We start from the raw sequence: 18,167 nt of genomic DNA, 5'->3' as shown, positions 1-18,167 counted from the left end.
CGTTGAAGGATCCAAGTTTCCTCAAGACAGCCTGCTGTCGATGGAGACACCCAGGAACTTGTACTCCTCCACCATGTCCACATCCTCTCCCAGAAGTCTCAGTGGCTGTGGAGCCGTCGTCCTCCTCCCGAAGTCGACCACCATCTGTCTGGTCTTGGCCACGTTCAGAAGCAGGTGATTTCTACCGGCCCACTCCACAAAGTCATCCACTACTGCCCTGTACTCCTCCTCCCGTCCGTCGCTTATACACCCGACCACTGCAGAGTCATCAGAGAACTTCTGCAGATGGCATAACCCCTAGTTGTATTGGAAGTCAGTGGTGTATAAGGTGAACAGGAAGGGAGACAGAACAGCTCCCCGTGGGGATCCAGTATCACTGACCACCGTATCAGACAGCACACGGCCCAGTCGGACAAACTGTGGTCTGCCTGTGAGGTAGTCAGTGATCCAGGAGACGGTGGACGCGTTAACCCCCATCACCCGCAGCTTCTCACTCAGCAGCACTGGTTGGATGGTGTTAAATGCACTGGAGAAATTAAAGAAAGTGATTCTCACAGAGCCACCGGTTCCATCCAGGTGCGACTGAACTCGCTGCAGCAGGTAGATGATGGCGTCGTCCACTCCCACATGAGGCTGGTATGCAAATTACAGAGGGTCCAGAGAGGACTTCACCTACGGTTAGAGGTGGGCCAAGACCAGCCTCTCCAGCACCTTCATCACATGTGATGTGAGGGCAACCGGTCAGTAGTCATGAGGCCAGATGGAGTCGTCTTCTTAGGAACAACATGAACATTCATTGTACATATCAAATGCACTGTTGCAGTGTGTGTGTTACACTAGTTTGCCTTTTTGTTGTTGTTGTTGCTACATTTAAATGTATTAAAATCTTCATCATAACCCATGTCAGATGTTTTGTTTTATTCAGTCTGGAAAATACAGCTTTTAAATTTAAATTTTTTTTTAAAGTAAAGCCCTCATTGAAAAGGTACGTCCATACCATTCCTTGTCACTTTGTTTGTATAGAAAAAAAAGAAACCCTCATAATAATAATAATTTTATTTATATAGCACCTTTAAAAAGAGAGTTCACAAAGTGCTTTGACAGACAAAGCAGCAAAAGCAAGGCAATAATAACAGAAAGCTCAGTGAGACAGTCGATACGATAAAATGAAAACTAAGAAAAAAACTAAGAATATTAAAAAATAATCAAATAAAAATATCACATAAAAGACACTCTGTAAAAATGTGTTTTAAGAAGTGATTCCAAGAACCCAAACATTGTTTAAAAGTGATCAGTAAAATCTTAAAATCAATTCTAAAACAAACAGGGAGCCAGTGGAGAGAAGCCAGGATTGGGGTGATGTGATGTCGTCTGTTAAAACCAGTGAGAAGCTGGTTTTGCATCTTTAAGTAATCTATAAAGATTAATAGGAGTTGCAACAATCTAAAATAACAAATAATCATTTATTAATACTTTTGCTCCTGTTCCTGTGTCTGACACGCCTCAGTGAAAGTTGAGCAAGTCTTCGGTATTGAAACGGCTCCTTCACAGTAACCGTGGGACACACAGAAATCTGTTATTGTTTCAGCTTAATTGCGTAACACCAACGAGGTAATCTGATTACCCAGAAGCTCCTTGTCTGAGCTCTGAACACAGCAGGACACAAACTCAAATCAGCAGTGAGCCTTTTTCTGGGTTGTGTTGCCGAGGTCATGGGTAGTAGATAGGTCATATTTATGTCATACATGCTTTTAAAATAAATCACGAGTAAAAGCACCCGTACAAAAGATAGTGAATAGAGTTGAACACTTTTTTAGGCCCAGCTTTGTTATTATCTACTGTTTTTTATCCTGAATGAAACAATCATTTTACTATTTGTTGTTGTTCAAATTTGAATCCTCCAGTTCAGCATCAAAAAGTACTTCTTATTAAATATTGAAGTACTGCAGGTTGCTGTTTTCTCTCAATATCTTATATTTCTACAGATTAAAGAGAGTGAGCAGAGGGAAATCCTTCCTCATGGTTTGTTGCCTCAGTCTTTAAGCATCTCTCTTCCTGCTCTCTTTCCCGTTGCTGTGCCGTCATGGCGACAGTGGTTGAATCTCATTATCAAGTGTTTCATGATGAACTCTCACTAGAGGAAAACCCTGCAGTGTAGGGATGTATTACCGCTCATTTCAGAGAGAGAGCTCATGTCTCTGGTGCTTCCTCATCATCAGCCCTCTGTTTAATGCAGCCATGGTGACATATGGTGTGTGTGTGTGTGTGTGTGTGTGTGTGTGTGTGTGTGTGTGTGTGTGGTAGGTAAATAAGACACTGGGAGCAAACAACTTTTTAATGCTTTTATTCACTGACTAAAAGAAGAGAAGCATTCATTCAACATTAATTCAAATCAACATTCGGCATATTGACCCCCCCCTCAGGTGGACGCCATCTGTCAGTTAAGAGGTTTTACAACAGAACCACGGATCAACACCAAGATAAAATCTGTCCTCTTTCCCTGCAGACTAAAAAAAAAAAAAAAAAAACAGCTGCAAAGGTTTCAAATCGGAGTTTTGTATTATTTTGGATTTACATTTACATTAAGAGCAGTTTCACAGACGTAGATTAAGCCGAGTTCTCAATCGAAACGTTCCCACGTAGAGACAGACGGAGGGAAGCTCTTGGAGCTTTTTCTTTAGTCTTAATCCACGCCGCTGCTCGCACTTGGACGTCAGCGAGACGGCGTACGGATCAGATTAGAACGTTAAACTGCATTTAAAAGACGCTCCATGTGATTTGAAACCCAGGTCCAGCTGTGTTTTTGGGGCTTCCGTCTGCTTCCTACAGAGAGAAGCCACGGCTATGTGCTCACCTTAACAAACACAATCACACGGAGCAGAACGCTCAGAATAGTCAACATTAAGGATGGTAAAAACACACACATACACACACGACGACGTAGCTTTTCGGATTTACAAAGTCTGTGTGATTTTATTATATACTTCATGTTCATAAATTGAACCCGGACATGTGTTGCATAAGAGTATACCACGGTAATGCATTGTTGATACCTAATACAAATATGCACTGTGTGAGTTTATATATATCTATATATAGATCTATTTATATTTCTTCCTCTATGGTTTTCTAAAGACGCAGCCGAGGCGCTGTCAGCACTGCTCGTGCCCCTTTGTGGCCACTAGTAAGACTGCTGTTATTGCAAACTGTCCTGATTTTAAACAAATGCACAACATTCGTACCACGATAAAACTGGGGCCGTCTAGCCGGTCTCACAGAGACCAAGAGTGAGCCCGCCGTCACCGTTGCCGTCGCCCGGGCTGGCCGACCAGAATCACAAAGATCTCAAAAAAACGATAAAACGAGAAGATTTCAGAAATCATCATAAGGCCAAGTATTGTCATTGCAAGTTCTTAATAGTTTGCGTCCCCATTTCTACTGTGTGACAGAGAGAAAAGAAAAGAAAAAAAAAAGAAAGAATTAAAATAAAAAAATATATAGAAGAGTGTGGATTATATGCATTCCTCTTGCATAGTTGTTGGGCTGGACTGGGCAGCAGGCTAATTAGGTTCGGCTCTCCAGACTCCACAAGAAAGACTTTGTTGAGCAGCCAGAAGCGTCAGAGCCACAGCAGCCGAGCTCTAAATGAAGACAGTTGGCTGACACTGAAGCACAGCTGTCTATCAGTTCCTTGATGTAGCCGCTACGGGCCACAGCTACTGACAAGTGTTTGGCCAGGTCATGCTATCAGTGCTATGTTGTTGTTTCTTCTCTAGATACACAGTGTGGCAAGTTGTATGACAAATACTCTTTATTTCACCGTTATGCTGAGATCGTGGTCATAAACTGGCTGGAAAAAAGTATATAAATCACTTTGTAGCGTCAAGACCGTTGCTGAAATAGAAAACTGGAAAATCCAATCTTCCTCCGAGGCTCATTTCTCTGAGCCTCCCCATTGGCTGAGATCACATCCAGCCGTATAGACGTTTACCTATGTCTGTTACACAGGGCTGATTGTAATACAAGTGCAATGCACATCCAGTGTTTTTCTTTTCTCAGAGTAACAGAAACGTGCCGATTAGATTCCTGCAGGAGTCCAGCCCTGTTAGAGCCTATTCAAAGTCTGGTAGTAGTCTATGGTCTTAGCATTTAGGTTACAAAACACAAAAGAAAAGGGGAAGCGGCCGATAATCTGTGATGAGGAAACCCTGTCTCTTCATGGCAATCCTTTCAGAAACAAGTCCCTGAACCATCTTGCTTCCTCCCCTCTCTACGGCTAGTTTAAGCGTACTTTCTAAATCATTGCGAATATTTCCCGAGAGTCGACGTTACAAACTCCCAAGCTGGCAATGATCAAAGAGGAAATGAAAGTGGCCGTGTCTGATGTGTGTCTGCCTGTTTAGACTGATGCAGATCGGACACAGTCGGCTGCTTTGGTACTAAAATAACACACATCCGATCCATCCACGTCAATAATATAAATATTGGCTGTTATGTACGAGCACAGAGGTGTCAAACCCAACTCTTTGTACATGGGCCTGGTAGGACAGATGGACCCAGATCCCCGTATATCTACAGTTTTAACAAGTTGTCCAGGCCAACTGTCTCAGATGGACTACATTAGAGGCCAGCTCTGCAGATTCAGTTAAACAGCAGGCCACAGGGGCCCCGATATCATCCAGGATTTCTCTACGAATGCATATAAGCACAGAAAGAAAAAAAAAAAAAAAGAAGAAGTCAAAAGGGCAGATTGAACTGGCTGCGACCACATCAATGTACAGTAACTGCTGGTAATGGTCTCCTGAATAACCGACGCCTCTCCCCCCGTCCTCTAGAGCCTTTACACCTGTCATTTTAATGGCATTTAAAATAAGGCTCCGCTAGCTCAGTCAGTCACACACAAACCTCTGTCTGCATATGGTGTATGAAGAAGTCCATGTGTGTCCACAGTAAATGCATGCTGGGACTTCGGTGTGCGTTCATGTGTCTGTTAAATACACAGAGTAACTTCCTCTTACGGTGTTGTGATGTTCTTTGAGCTGGCAAGTTGATCCGATGGGTGGAAAGAGAAGCTAGTTCTTGTGCTGTATTTAGCACTCGGTCAGTGTAAGCTGCTTTCACACTTGTGATCTTTTGTGTACCGGACACAAAAAAAAAAGGCCTTGAAAAATGACCTCGGGATGCTGAAGTGAAAGCGGAACTTGGCATCGCAGAAACACAGTGGACTCTTAACAGAGCGACACACTTTAAACAACCTAAACGTCAGCGCACCTCCACTCTGCTCAGACCAGCTGGTGATCCGGTGTGTCTAGTCCATAATCGCTCCACATCTCTTCCAAAACAACAACACACCACTCCTTCAAAAGTTAAAAAAAAATATAGCATATATTTATATAGTCTAATTTTCATGCGGACACTTAACTAGCCACGTAGTAAACGGTTTGCCAAAGTCAGACGGCCTGAGCGCCCCCCCCCAGTGTGGAATGTCCCGTTCCTAGCAGCAAATCACGTCACAGGGACTTAAAAACACTTCCCGTCAGACTTGACCATGGCCCATCACGTCAGACCGCATCCCGGCTGAGAGGAGCTTCAGGAAGCGTTTGGTCCCCGGCGTGTTTCGGAGATTGAACCAAACTCCTCATCCTCCTCGCCTTTTCTTAGCTTTTACATTCACTCACTCCTCACAGTGAAGCAAGTGATGGAGGGAGGAACGTGGTGGGCTCCGTCGCGCTGTAGAAGAACACGGCTCTGGACTAAAGAAACGGCTGGCTTTTGCTCTGTGAGGTGCACTTCACAGAAAGGACATTAGCCACGTTGTACGAGTTGTGCAACAACGCTGCCTACCCTCATTAAGTAACACATGCTGGTTAGAAATATCAAACAGCGCTTTACACAACCCACATTCTATACAGCTGGTGTGAGATCCCACATTTCAGATCACAGGGTGCAGTCGCTGACAGCGCTGGCCCGACGTTTTGCGCTTTTTGGTCTCTTTTTGCGCCAACCGCAGAGCGAGACTCTTTATCTGGTCCAGCACAGTATGGTCCATAGTACGCGGACAGAGCGGAAGCGGTCGGAGCTCAGCAGGGAGAAACCACAAAAGTGGAGCGGAACCACTAAGAGGGAGGAAAGAGAAACAGAAAAGACAGCACTAGAAGGAGGTGGAGAGCAGGAAAGAATACTGGAGCAGCCTCCCGCCAGCGTGCGTGTACATGGGCACTTCAGATAGACCCGTGTCTGGGTTCAGGACCTGGTCTACTGTGGTCTTTGGCAGCTTAAAAACACATCAAGGGAGGAGAACAAATCCAGTGACTCCTACTGTTCATAGAGTGAGCTAGAGGCCTGAGCTATGGGAACGTTCCCTCCTTTTGAAAACCGATTGAACCCTGAGAACAAACGAAAGATTTCCATTTCCTGCTGTAGTAGAAGTGTTAAGACCCCCCCCCCTTAAATATATACACACACCTGCATGCAGGAAACATGACGCTACGCTGCTGACAACTTAACACGCACACAGTCACACATTTCTACTGGGTACACTTTAGAGAGCTTACATGAAAACGTGCGCAGAAAACACAAGCAGCGCTTTACAGGAGAGATGAAAACGTGCGTGTGCTGAAAACCAGAGACAGCGTAGTCTCGAACGCTGCTTCCCTAAAGAGTGAACCAACAAACACAGCAACGAACGACTGAAGCGACGTGAAGCTATCACCACGGTGGAGAGCAGAGGTCTGAGAAGCAGTCGAGGCTCCAGAAGCTTTCAGGCACGAGACGGCTCAATGTTGAGCTGGAGACATTATTGAGAAGTTGTTTCTCCACTGATGTAGTACCGTGGCCATACTGTGGCCACGTTTGTCGCCCATTCTGCCAGACTGTGTGTGAATGTCAAGTTAGTTCACTCAAGTATATGCAAGAGGCAATAATAATGAAGAGGCTACTTTGCAATAGCTTTCTGCTCTCCCGCTTATCGAAAAAAACTAAAAAACATGAACTCTTGATTAAGAATTTGTACAGGAGGACATTTCCTCACGTGTATGGGAGTGAAATTCATGATAACAACACATCTCTTTATACCTCTTCCATGTGGGAGTACTCGAGCTGACCATAGTCTGAGGAAGAAACGCAGCCCCTCCTTTTATTGTGGGCAGGAAAAGAGTTGGCGAGGTGACTTCTAGTGGGGAGCCAATAGCGGATAAGAAGATGAGAACCGGAGGAGGAAGCACACACGGTGGGGGTGGGGTTTGTAAAATCAGCTTTTTTTAAATAACTTATTTGTAAAAAAACAATCTCTTTGCTCAGCTCAGATGACCATCTAGTTGTAAATGACTGCAGATTGTTTCCCTCTTTACCAGGTGATGCCCTATACCAACACAAACAGCTTCAATCTCTCACATGGAGGAGCAAAGTCAAGCTCTAAAAAGAAAAAAAGAAAAAAGAATGAGATGAGGCAAGGAAGAAGATAAGATAAAAAAAAAAGCAAACACATTTTGGTCTGAACGCATCCTGTTGGCATTGCTATCCCCTCTGAGTGTTGGGAGTGTGCAGCTCTGTGTGCAGCCGCAGAAGGCCTTTAAAAGAAACTCCTGGAACCAGAGTGCATTAATCCTGAGACATGGACCAAGGACTAGAGAGACTCATCATAGCTAAACCATCAAGGTCCCTTAAAAGATGAGCAAACATTTGGTAACCACAGGCCCACCGCTGGGACCCATTCATTCTGAACCAAGCGAAGTGCTGGCACACTGTGGAACTCAGGATCCATATCAGTCTATGTGGAATACAAAAATAAATGATCAACCTTGTAAACGACGGACCTGGATATGGACCTTCACAGTCTGCGATGTCACTGCCCCGACCCTCTAAAGCGCTACGGTGTGCAAAACAAGCGAGCGGATTTGGGAGAGTGACTTTCCTAAGTGCGGCCAGTCGACAGTGTTTACTTCGGGAGGTTAGGTGCTCGGATTTTCCTGGTGAAATCCCAACTCGGCTCTAGAAATGCCTCAGTGAGTCAGCCAGTGTGCCGCGGCTGTCATAACCACTGAGCAGTCAGGACCCTGGAGCCACACCGGCCCAGCTATCGACTGGTCTCACCCGCAGTGGCCCTGGCTTGAGCCCCGATCATGGCGTGCTTGTGCTTCCGCAGAGCCTGAATAACATTTCTTTCATATATTGGGGCGAATGGAATTAGAACAATAAAAGCGACTGTGATTGGATGGAAGTCGCGCCTTCACCCTGGTTAACGGAAGCCTGAGGACTGAGCCAGCTGCACAGCCAGACGGGCGGAAGTCGTTTCACACCAGAAGATTGACTACATTCACTTCAGAAGTTAACAGGGCCCGGCAGGTCCTCCCTTCACTTCGCAGCAGCTCTCTGCCCCCCCCCCCCCCCCCCCCTTTATCGACTGAGATATAAAACATGTGCAATGAGCAGACAGCTTTTGCCATTCTTTAGTCTTTATCAACCTTAATCTTTGAAAACAAATGTATGATTAAGTTTACTGACCCCCCAACCAACCGAGGTGGAGCGAGGGTCTATCAGATGGCATAATGAACAACATCATCAATAATAACAACAACAACTGTATCCAGAAATCATGGGGCTGTTTCCAAGGCAACTGTGACTCAAGAGGAAATAAAAAATATATATATGTATATATATATATATATATATATATATATATATATGGACAATATCTCACACTAACTGATTGTTTGTTTCACACACCCTACTCGACATCATCACCACCTCCGCCTACGCCAAAGGTTCACACCCAAGACCTTGTTGTGCTGTTGGTGCCACGTTTCTAAAAACAAAACAAAAAAAAGCCCAGCCTCGGCCGCCGGTGGAACCTACGACGTCCTAACGCATTCATTCAGCCGCCATGACTGTTGTGGCAAGATATGCATCTGCCAGGTTTCTGAGGCATATAGAGCTATACAGCAGGTCACTGGCCAACAGAAAGAGACAGGGCGAGAGTGTAGTTACATTCAGTGCATCTTTTTCTTTTACCGGTTCTGTAGCGTGAAAGGTCTTACTCCAAAACAAGAAATCCTTCATGAGAGAAACAACTAGTTCCTGCCCACTGAATCGCTGCAAAACCTGGGTTTGGTCTTTGCCACCGTTTGGAGGTTGCGCCTACAGAATACTGGTTTTGTTTGCATGGCCGCACCAGTAATTTAGTAAAGTAGTCAAAGAGATTTCTCTTGATATAAATATATATATGGCATCATAGAATGAAAACCTTTTTCCCCTTAAGAATAAAGCAGAACTATTTGAAGGGGTTTTCTTCTCAGAGCCCTTCATATTATGTCACACACTCCTGTTCTGTTCTTTGACATGATGACTTCACGTTTTAATACAAAAGGGCTCTGGAGCCAGTGATACCAGTCAGAAAGTCTCAACCTCCAAAGGTGAGCAAAGGCAGCTATATTCATTCTGAATATAGGGGGAAAAAGATGCAACTAGGAGCTCCCTACAGATGTAAGCAGAACAGTGTGTCGCATTGTGACGGGCTGATTCTATGGTCAGGCTCTGAACGTCAGTCGGAAGACGAGGCTCTCCATTTAATCTACTAGCGAGGTTTCACCAAAGATCCACAAGTGAGCAGGGTGGGAAGTGTGTTGGCTGCAAGCATGTAACAATGTTCTCCGTAACACCACCAGCAAGGGGCTCAAAACCCTCAATAAAACCATTCAAAGAGGATCAGAATATCAGAGTCATAGCACTGACATGGTCGTTGCTGGTAAACAGCATTAAAACTGATTAGCACCCGCCACAGTCAGCCACATTACAGTGGAGATTCCCACCCTGCTGCCAAGGCTCTCCAACTAGTGGACAAGTGGTCAAGGTGACAAAAGGAGCCGCTATGGTAGCGTTACCCAGGAAGTGATCGATTGGTTGATTTGCTGGAGTGGAGCCGACAGACAGACTAACGCAGAGCAATGGTTTCAAAAGAAAAAGAAAAATATGTTCACAACCCCCCCCTTTTTTTTTTTTTTTTTTTTTAAATCCCACCGGTCCATCACTCAACCTGCCTGCCTGTCCTAGCTGTGAGCAGGATAATAATATATCTGTGTTTAAATACACACAAAGCCTGTACAGGCAAGGGAACCACCACACGGGGGAAAACAAGGTTATACAGAGCAGGTTGAGATGAGAAAGAAATGAAATCAAAGTTACATCATACAGAGGCTCTGGAGGTTATTAAGTGAAGGAAAGGACATGGAGCTCTGAATGCTTGTCCATCAAGACCAGACCAGACTGGGCCACGCCAGACAAGAGGGCATCTGAAGCGGCCGAGTGACCCATTTTAGCAGACCAATAAAAGAAATTGGTCATGACTCAAGTCTCGTCTGTGGTCAGGGACCACAGATTGGTATGATATTAAATGAATATAGTATTTTTTATTAAAATATCTAATTTGAAAAGGGATATTCTTAATTGGTAAATGTATTTGAAGTCATTGGCTAACTAGATAATCAGGAGGCAAAGCAAGAAAACAGGGAATCATTTGGAAAATGACTTGATTGTGTGCTAAAACCCCCGTAAAAAAAAAAAAAAAGTAAAATAAAAACAATCAGGTCACACCAGTTCACATAAATGTAAATCATAGATTGTTTTAAGATCCAGTTTAGATTCTCACTTAGGTCTCCGGTTGGCCTGGGTCAGAGGACATGGACTTTGGTCGGTCTGGCCTGGTCTTGACAGTTTGGGCTGTGACGCGCTGGACATCCCTGCCTACATGCCGACGCTGAAGGCGTGCAGCTCGCGGTGGAAGTGCTGGGTGGGCTCGGACAAAACCAGGCTGGAATCCAGGCAGGGGTGCCAGACGCGGCCGAGGCCCAGGGAAACCTCCTTGACCAGGTTGTGGACCGGGTCGCCCTCCACGCACACCAACTGGTCCGGATCGAAGTCGACGCTCTCCTCGGAGACGGTCAGGACGCGGAGGCTGGAGCCACGCAGCCGGGAGATGGCCACCAAATTATGGGACCAGACAGTGTAACCTGCAGAGAGAGAGAGAGAGAGAGAGAGAGAGAGAGAGAGAGAGAGAGAGAGAGAGAGAGAGAGAGAGAGAGAGAGAGAGAGAGAGAGAGAGAGAGAGAGATATGTGTTCAGGGAGGGTGGACTAATCTCGCTAATCTTTAGGATTAACAATCAATATGCTACACAGCTTTACACACAACTGTGGATACAAACCATGACGTGATTTATGATGAGATACTGGTTGCATATTCACAGTCATTAAGATTGCGATTGCTTTTCCTTTCCCCATCTCACACAGTTGCCTGGGTGGAACTTTGACCTACTTCTAGACAAACACAGGGCCTGTAACTAGCAGTTGAAGGCACTGACGAAACAGGAATAATAACTACGATGTCTCGACCAGCTGCTGTGCAGCATTTGAAAACATGCACATCTCTTCGAGCGAGAGATTCTGTGTGATGTTAATGTAAAAGATGTCTCACAGGGACAAACCCACAGATTACAACCACCAAACTCTGTCATCAGCAGGAAGCGGTTTTCAGTGAAAATAAACCCACATGTATGCTACGTGCACCAGGCAAACAGAGTCAGTGAATAACTCAGGAACACAGCATTTAGCATATTTAATATTTAGCAGCTAACAAGCTGAATATTATATTGGCCGAGTGAATATTGGCCGGTCAGAAACAGAACTTCATATGAATGCTCATCTATCTCGGTCTACTGGATGTGTAAATGGACAAAAATAATAATAAATGCACAGATCTCACAAAAGATTTTGAGATAGGTCTCAATTATAAAGACAATAAATCAGTCAACTAAATACTTTGCTGCAACAACGGGTTATGAAATAGTAAATAATCTATTTGAATTAGTGTGGTTAAAGCCAGAAAGAGTGCATTGATCCATTGATGAATGTGTGTGATCTGCTTTCCACAGCTGCTCTATAGGCTCCTGTATGAAAGGTTCCCTGCAGCATCTGAAGGCAAACATGCTGTATATGTTGATAAATCCATGAGAAGTTCACTTTACCTTCATTAAACCGCCTGACCACCAGCTGCTACAGTGGAGCCATACAGACCTCAACGTCTGGTTACCAGGGCCCATCACCGCCTCTTTTCAAACTTTTTGTACTTTTCACACTGATGCTGTTGTGTGACATTAATTACTAAACTATGTGACATTTTCATTTATTTCTATAATTATTATAGGCCTTGGAAAGTCATCATCTGTCTGTCTTTGGGTGCAGATGGTGATGTGTGTTGAGATAAAGCTTTGCTGAGCCGTCGTTATCTTGTTTAACTGTGAATGGCACCGCTGTTACGAGTATTTAATAATCACCCTTCTTATTTACAGTGGGTGTCATCACCAGACCACCTTCACCCAGCACGCTGCACTGCTGCACGTAGCTTACATGGCTGCATTCAAGTCCCTCCACAGCCACTGACTGAAGGTGAGGTCCTAACCGGAGCTGCCGGAGTAGCTGCAGGGCTTCAGATGTCTCTCACTTATGTGAGGTGAAAACCGTGCCACTAGTGTTTTATGTCTTTATATTACGGCCAACCTCAACATCAAATTGATCCATAAAATGAACCTCTCCCTCGGGTGTGTGTGCTCCATTGCTGTGGTTTGGTTTCTATGGTGCCAAACATTAACCATATCCTGAAGTAAATCTTTTCTTTTTTTAACCTTCAAGTTTTTTTTCCCTCCTCCCTGTCCCTTCCTGTGTATGCAACTCTGTGTTAACAACTTAGTGTTGAGTTTATAGTATTGCCGCCTAGGGGCCAAAAAACCCACCCAAAACACTTAAATGTTAATCTTAACATGATAGTGGCCCTCATGATCTTCAGTTACCACATGTAGAATTAATGATGCCACTAAAAATAAGCACATCAATTCTGGAAAGATTTCCTGAAAGCAAAACACTTTTGACAAGCACACTTGAATGTAAAACTAGGTTTCAACAGCAGAACTGGAATTAAGGCATCAAAGTAGTTGAAGCAATTTAAAGTTACAACAGTTTCTCTTGGCTTCCAACCCATAGTCGAGTCTAAAGTCGTTCAAATCACTCCAACCAAGCTTGAATCAATTTCTATAATACATACACTACAACCACATGTGTACATCCCCGAAACAACGAGCTGAACTCACCATGTATCACCAGTACAGCCAGCTGCGTGCATCTCCATGACAAGAGGACCAGCGGGTCCTCGTTCCGATTGATGCTGAGGTCGGGGAAGTCGGGGTCGTCCCTCAGGAGCAGGAAGTGAGTCAGCGTTTTGTTGTACTGCTGAGAGATGAGCTCCAGTGTGCCGTCGGTCACCAGCGTGCTGTAACTGTCGAGGTGGAGGCGCTCCAGTGGGAGGCTGGGCTTTAGGACCCTAAGGAGCTCCGAGCTGTCGACCTCCAGGGCCATGATGTACACCCGCAGGTTGGCGCTCACGCGAATCTGGGGAGGAGAGGTGAAACTTAACAAACGGAGCAAGAGGCCGTCCTGGAATCATTCTTTCTGACTAGATACGTGTTGCAGTACCAGTGCTTTCCAATCGTCCTCTGTAGCGGTCCCTTCTAGCGGTTTGAATTCCAGGGCGGCGCCATTGAGCAGCAGTGAGAGGCGATGCAGTGGAGTGCGACGAGGAGATGCCAGCAGACCGCAAAGCTCAGACGTCAAATCGGCGAAATCCAGAGCCAAAGAATGAAGATTAGATAGACGATCCAACTCTGACGGAGAGATGAGGGGTCCTGAAGGAAATTTGGGAGAGGTTAGTTGTACAAAACATAATATACTGCCGTTCTGGATTCACACCAATATAACCAAATTGTCGTTTTTTTGTTTTTTTTAAACTGAAGCTATAACTGCATTTGAACGGTTACAGACGCACAGATCCAGAAGAATCCCACCTACACATACCCAGCTGGTGGTCCAGTAAACTGAGGTGCTGCAGGGTCTCCGCTGAAGGGTTAGACAGGCAGGCTAAGGAGCAGGGAGTCACCAGACCCAGCATGAAGCTACAGGACAACCACCTCAGCTGCCGGCTGTTAGACAACACCTCCATGAACAACTGCTGGATTCTGCAGAGAGGGTGGAAGAGAATTAGCTTCAACTCTCTTTACTAGCATAGCATTTAAAACAGCATGAGAGCAAATCTAAGACAAACTTCATTCCAGAAATAAACCGTATGTGTGAGGAAGGAAAAGAAAAAAGGCAGAAGATATTCATTTGTGTCAAGAGAAAGATATGCAAGTATGTAAGACTTATGAAAGCTGACAGAACATTTCACCAAATTAAACTCTGTGTGAGGAGTAAACACAACAACACACTACACTGTGGTAATCTGACCAATTATATTTCAACACATTTTATGTGACTAATTTGAGGTTCACGAAAACAACCTGACATCATTCAGACCTGTTCTTCAAAAGCAGAGCATAGACAGTGTGACTCGACGACGCATTTCCATGTGATGCCTCCCACCTCACTACCACTGAGCTGCAAAAAGAACCAACGCTGGTTGCCATGAATGACAAATACTGGCATACCAAAAGGGAAAGGCCATCATAATAGGCAGTGATCTGGATCAATGGGCTGTGTACCCAAAATTGAGTATCCTGACGCACATACAGGATATTTATACATTATAGTGCAACATCAAGGAAGTAACATTACTCTTAAAGTGTATTGTCTCCAAGCTCCTGCAGAGATAAACCTGACGACATCCACAAGGTTTTTTCTCAGATTTACATCACCATAACTTCAGAGTTGGCCACAGATTCGAATTTTTCTTTCTCCAGTTGAGCGAACTAGAGCTCGAGAACCAGATCCACAATTATTATTTTTAAAGGCGCTGATGGAAACACCATCAATGTGTGAAACAGCATGGGCTAAAATTTCCAGGAATAATCTACGCACGAGTGCCACTGCTCCCCAGCCGAGCCGCACATCCGCTACCGAGGGTAAATATCCTTTGATTATGATGACCTAAATGAAAACAAATATCTACTCCCATCCCTGTTAATTAGCATGTTGGCCCACTGGATTATTATAAAATCATTACATCATTGTTTGCGATTCTCAGTAGTGAATAATCCCTCCCGCTTCAGAGACTGTGATCCCCCGGTCTGCTGCACCTCAGCGGTCCACGCTACATTATTCATTCATACATCAGCCCAACAGTCTGCTGACAGAGAGTTGGTCTCACACACAGCGAGTGTGTTTAACGTTGCGTGCTGTGGTGATGCTGTGTGCCCGCTGACTGGATGAAGACAACCCGTCCTGTGAACACCTACCCATTCTGAAAGTGTACCATCCGTCTGAAACACCAAACAACACAAGTGAGCATTTCTTACTGAACCACATGTTGCGTTACTCAGGCTTACTCATTGATCTTCTTGTCCCCCTGGTGAATTTGGTGCAAGTTGGAGCTGTCCAGAAGTCCCTCCTGCTGGAGAACACAGGTGTCTCCATACAGACTCAGCTTCCGCAGGTTTCTAGAGAGAGAAAGAGAAAGAGAAAGAAAAAGAGAGAGAGAGAGAATGTTAGGAATATGAAAAGGAAACAACCGCAACAGTGTATGTTGTTTTCACCTTGTGAGTGTGTGTCATTTAGCTGACAGACAGGCAACAGTTACCATGAAAGCAGTATATCTACACTACATTCAGAACAGATGGGCTGTTTTTCTTTTGTGGTTAAATCCCATTCAAAATAATAAAAAGTAAAACCTAATACATGACAGTTCATCAAGAGTGGGTTATGAAGTTATGTTCTTCAAAACTAACAATGGGTAAACATCAGTGTGTTTGTCATTACTGAGACATCTGTGTCATAAAAGAAAGAATTATACCCAGTTACTTTTTGGTTAGCATTCTTAACAGACTGACTTGACAGAGAACCAAACCTAGCAGCATAATTATGTGAAATGGATGGTTTCCCTGTCGTATGTTTGCTCGGTCAACATTTGCTGAAGTCATTACTGTGAGTTGTGTATCTGGTTCAATCACATGAAGCGCATGAGAGGTGCTTGGGAATTTTTAACAGAAGAAACAGCAGCTAGAGGAGAAGTTTAACCATTTCCAATGCAAACAACGTCAGAAGAGAGAGAGAGGGGGAGAGGGGGGGGGGGGGGGGGGGGGTGTTACCTCATAACTCAAACTGTAGCCATTTTGTGCAATCTAATCCAGCCCTGGTCCTGTATATTGCTGGCTCATCTCCTATCCTGACAGAAATATGACTGCATTGCACTTCGCTGCACTGCCGTCTAGATCCCTTTATATCCCGCTGCCCAAAAATAGATGTCCAACAATCAAGCAGCAGACTATATGCCACAAGTTGATGCTTTGAAAAGCAGTTCTGACCACCTGCATCTGTTTTGACAATGACGTTTGGAAGATCAACAATGTAGGTTGAGGGAAAAGATAATCAACCACACGTTGTGCATTATGTTTGATGAAGCTCACTTCCTGCATATGAACTGAGAGCTAAGCTCCGAAATAATGAAAGCAACAGCAGGCTCATGTGCAGCTACTTAGTGTGGGAAACCGCTAGTTATTAAGGAACAATGAGTTATCTATCCCCAATATTTTGAACATGCACCAGGACCCTTGGAGTTGGGCATATGTTGGCTAAATGAAAAACTCTTTTGTCACCTGATAACGTGGGAGCTCAAGTTAGATATAACAGCTGGCATCTGTCTTCATCAGGGGTCAACTGGTTTGAGTTGATAACAATGGTAAATAGCAATGAAATAACATGATAATACTATGAATTACTCAAAATAGTGAGCTGCATGGAACTGGGACGCCGGCTAGTTACATCAGTCTGTGTTTGAATGAACATATTGGAAACTGCTCAATGAGAAGAAGTCAGACAACAGAAAAGGTTTCAACGCCCTCAGCAGAAATAAGACACGAACAGTGGATGGCTGCTATTTTCAACACTACAAAGCACTGTAGAGAATAAAAGAGAACGTGGGAGAAGGTATAACAGAGAGATAAGTTCCGCACTGAAAATAGGAAGCTTAACGCTCAAAAGGGAACGTTTTACTTCCACAGCAGAAATTAGCCAAGTGGCTAGAATGCACGTGTGCAGCACATAGATGGTCACATCTCACATTATGCAACGACATGCCAGAGCTAAATGCGTATCCACATACACTAAATATGCGTGTGTGTCAGTGCTGATATCAGCAGGTCATGACCAACAAAGCCTTCTCTAGCCAACACCACGGCTGCATTGTGTGTGCTGGTATGAAGACCCCAATGTAACGTAGAAAACACAACTGGCAACAAAAGACACGCAGACGAGCGTTTAACTCTACGATGTCAATGAAGCCTACATCATACATACGCTGTATCATTATTTTATGTCTGTATACATATGACTAAGCAATACAATACTGATGTACGAATAACGTTTTCAGAGGTACTAAGATAACGTTGGATGCTGACTGCAGCGCAAAGACAAGACCCTATTACGTAACTCCTAATGGCAGGGGTTTGTTTATAGCTAACTAAGCTAGCTAATGGCTAGCTTACTGCGACGCACCAAATACTACGAAATATAAAAAAGAAGAGTGGGGAGTCACGCAAAACCCTGAAATTTAATATAAACAAACACTTAAAATTGGATTTTGGAGCAAATTGAACGATACCTGTTGTTGCGGATGCTGGAGAACACACACAGCACCTGGTCCAAGTAGGTGGCCATGGCGTCTCTCCATCGCTCGGAGAGCTGCGGGTCGCTGTCGGGCTGGTCCATCCTAGTGGACGACGGGTCGCTGTTCAGGGGACTCAGGTAGCCTTCCACCGGTGCGAGCTCCAGCTGCAGGTCCCGCACGAAGGAACCGAACTTGCGCATGAGAAACTCCAGCTTCGGGGTCTCATCGGAGCTGGAGCCACCGCCGTTACAACCACCACCTATCCGCAATTTGAGCTCGGTCCACAGCGCGGGGTAGAAGAGACACTCCCTCCATCGAGAGCACACGGCCGAGGCCCGCAGCTTGTCTCGGTCCGACAGAAAAGAGAATATGTGGACGATAAGCTCACTGGGCAAAGCCATGGCTCCGACACCCCCGCACAGAGCCATGGCGAGCTAAGAAAGCTGCTGTCCGAAAACCAACCAGCTATTAAATAAATGTTACAGCCGTGTTTTAAAAATGGGGGCTGCAGCAGCGAATTACAGCAGCTCT

At 44.8% G+C, this 18,167-nt stretch overlaps 1 protein-coding gene across 1 annotated transcript; it reads right to left on the bottom strand.

The window, feature by feature from the left end:
* Window positions 1-8,407: 8,407 nt before the first annotated feature.
* Window positions 8,408-18,167, bottom strand: LOC137877915 (F-box only protein 33). The gene is made up of 6 exons (XM_068718099.1): window positions 17,631-18,167; window positions 15,361-15,471; window positions 13,895-14,055; window positions 13,517-13,725; window positions 13,135-13,432; window positions 8,408-11,003 (listed from the first exon to the last, which is right to left on the bottom strand). Exons 1-6 carry the CDS (start codon window positions 18,062-18,064, stop codon window positions 10,738-10,740), a joined length of 1,479 nt encoding a protein of 492 aa, XP_068574200.1. The 5' UTR covers window positions 18,065-18,167; the 3' UTR covers window positions 8,408-10,737.

The sequence above is a fragment of the Cebidichthys violaceus genome, unplaced genomic scaffold, assembly GCF_023349555.1.
Source record: "Cebidichthys violaceus isolate CVI_PGR_0920_01 unplaced genomic scaffold, fCebVio1.0.p SCAF_22, whole genome shotgun sequence".
NCBI classification, from domain to species: Eukaryota; Metazoa; Chordata; class Actinopteri; order Perciformes; family Stichaeidae; genus Cebidichthys; species Cebidichthys violaceus.
This window is presented reverse-complemented; position numbering and strand designations above follow the sequence as displayed.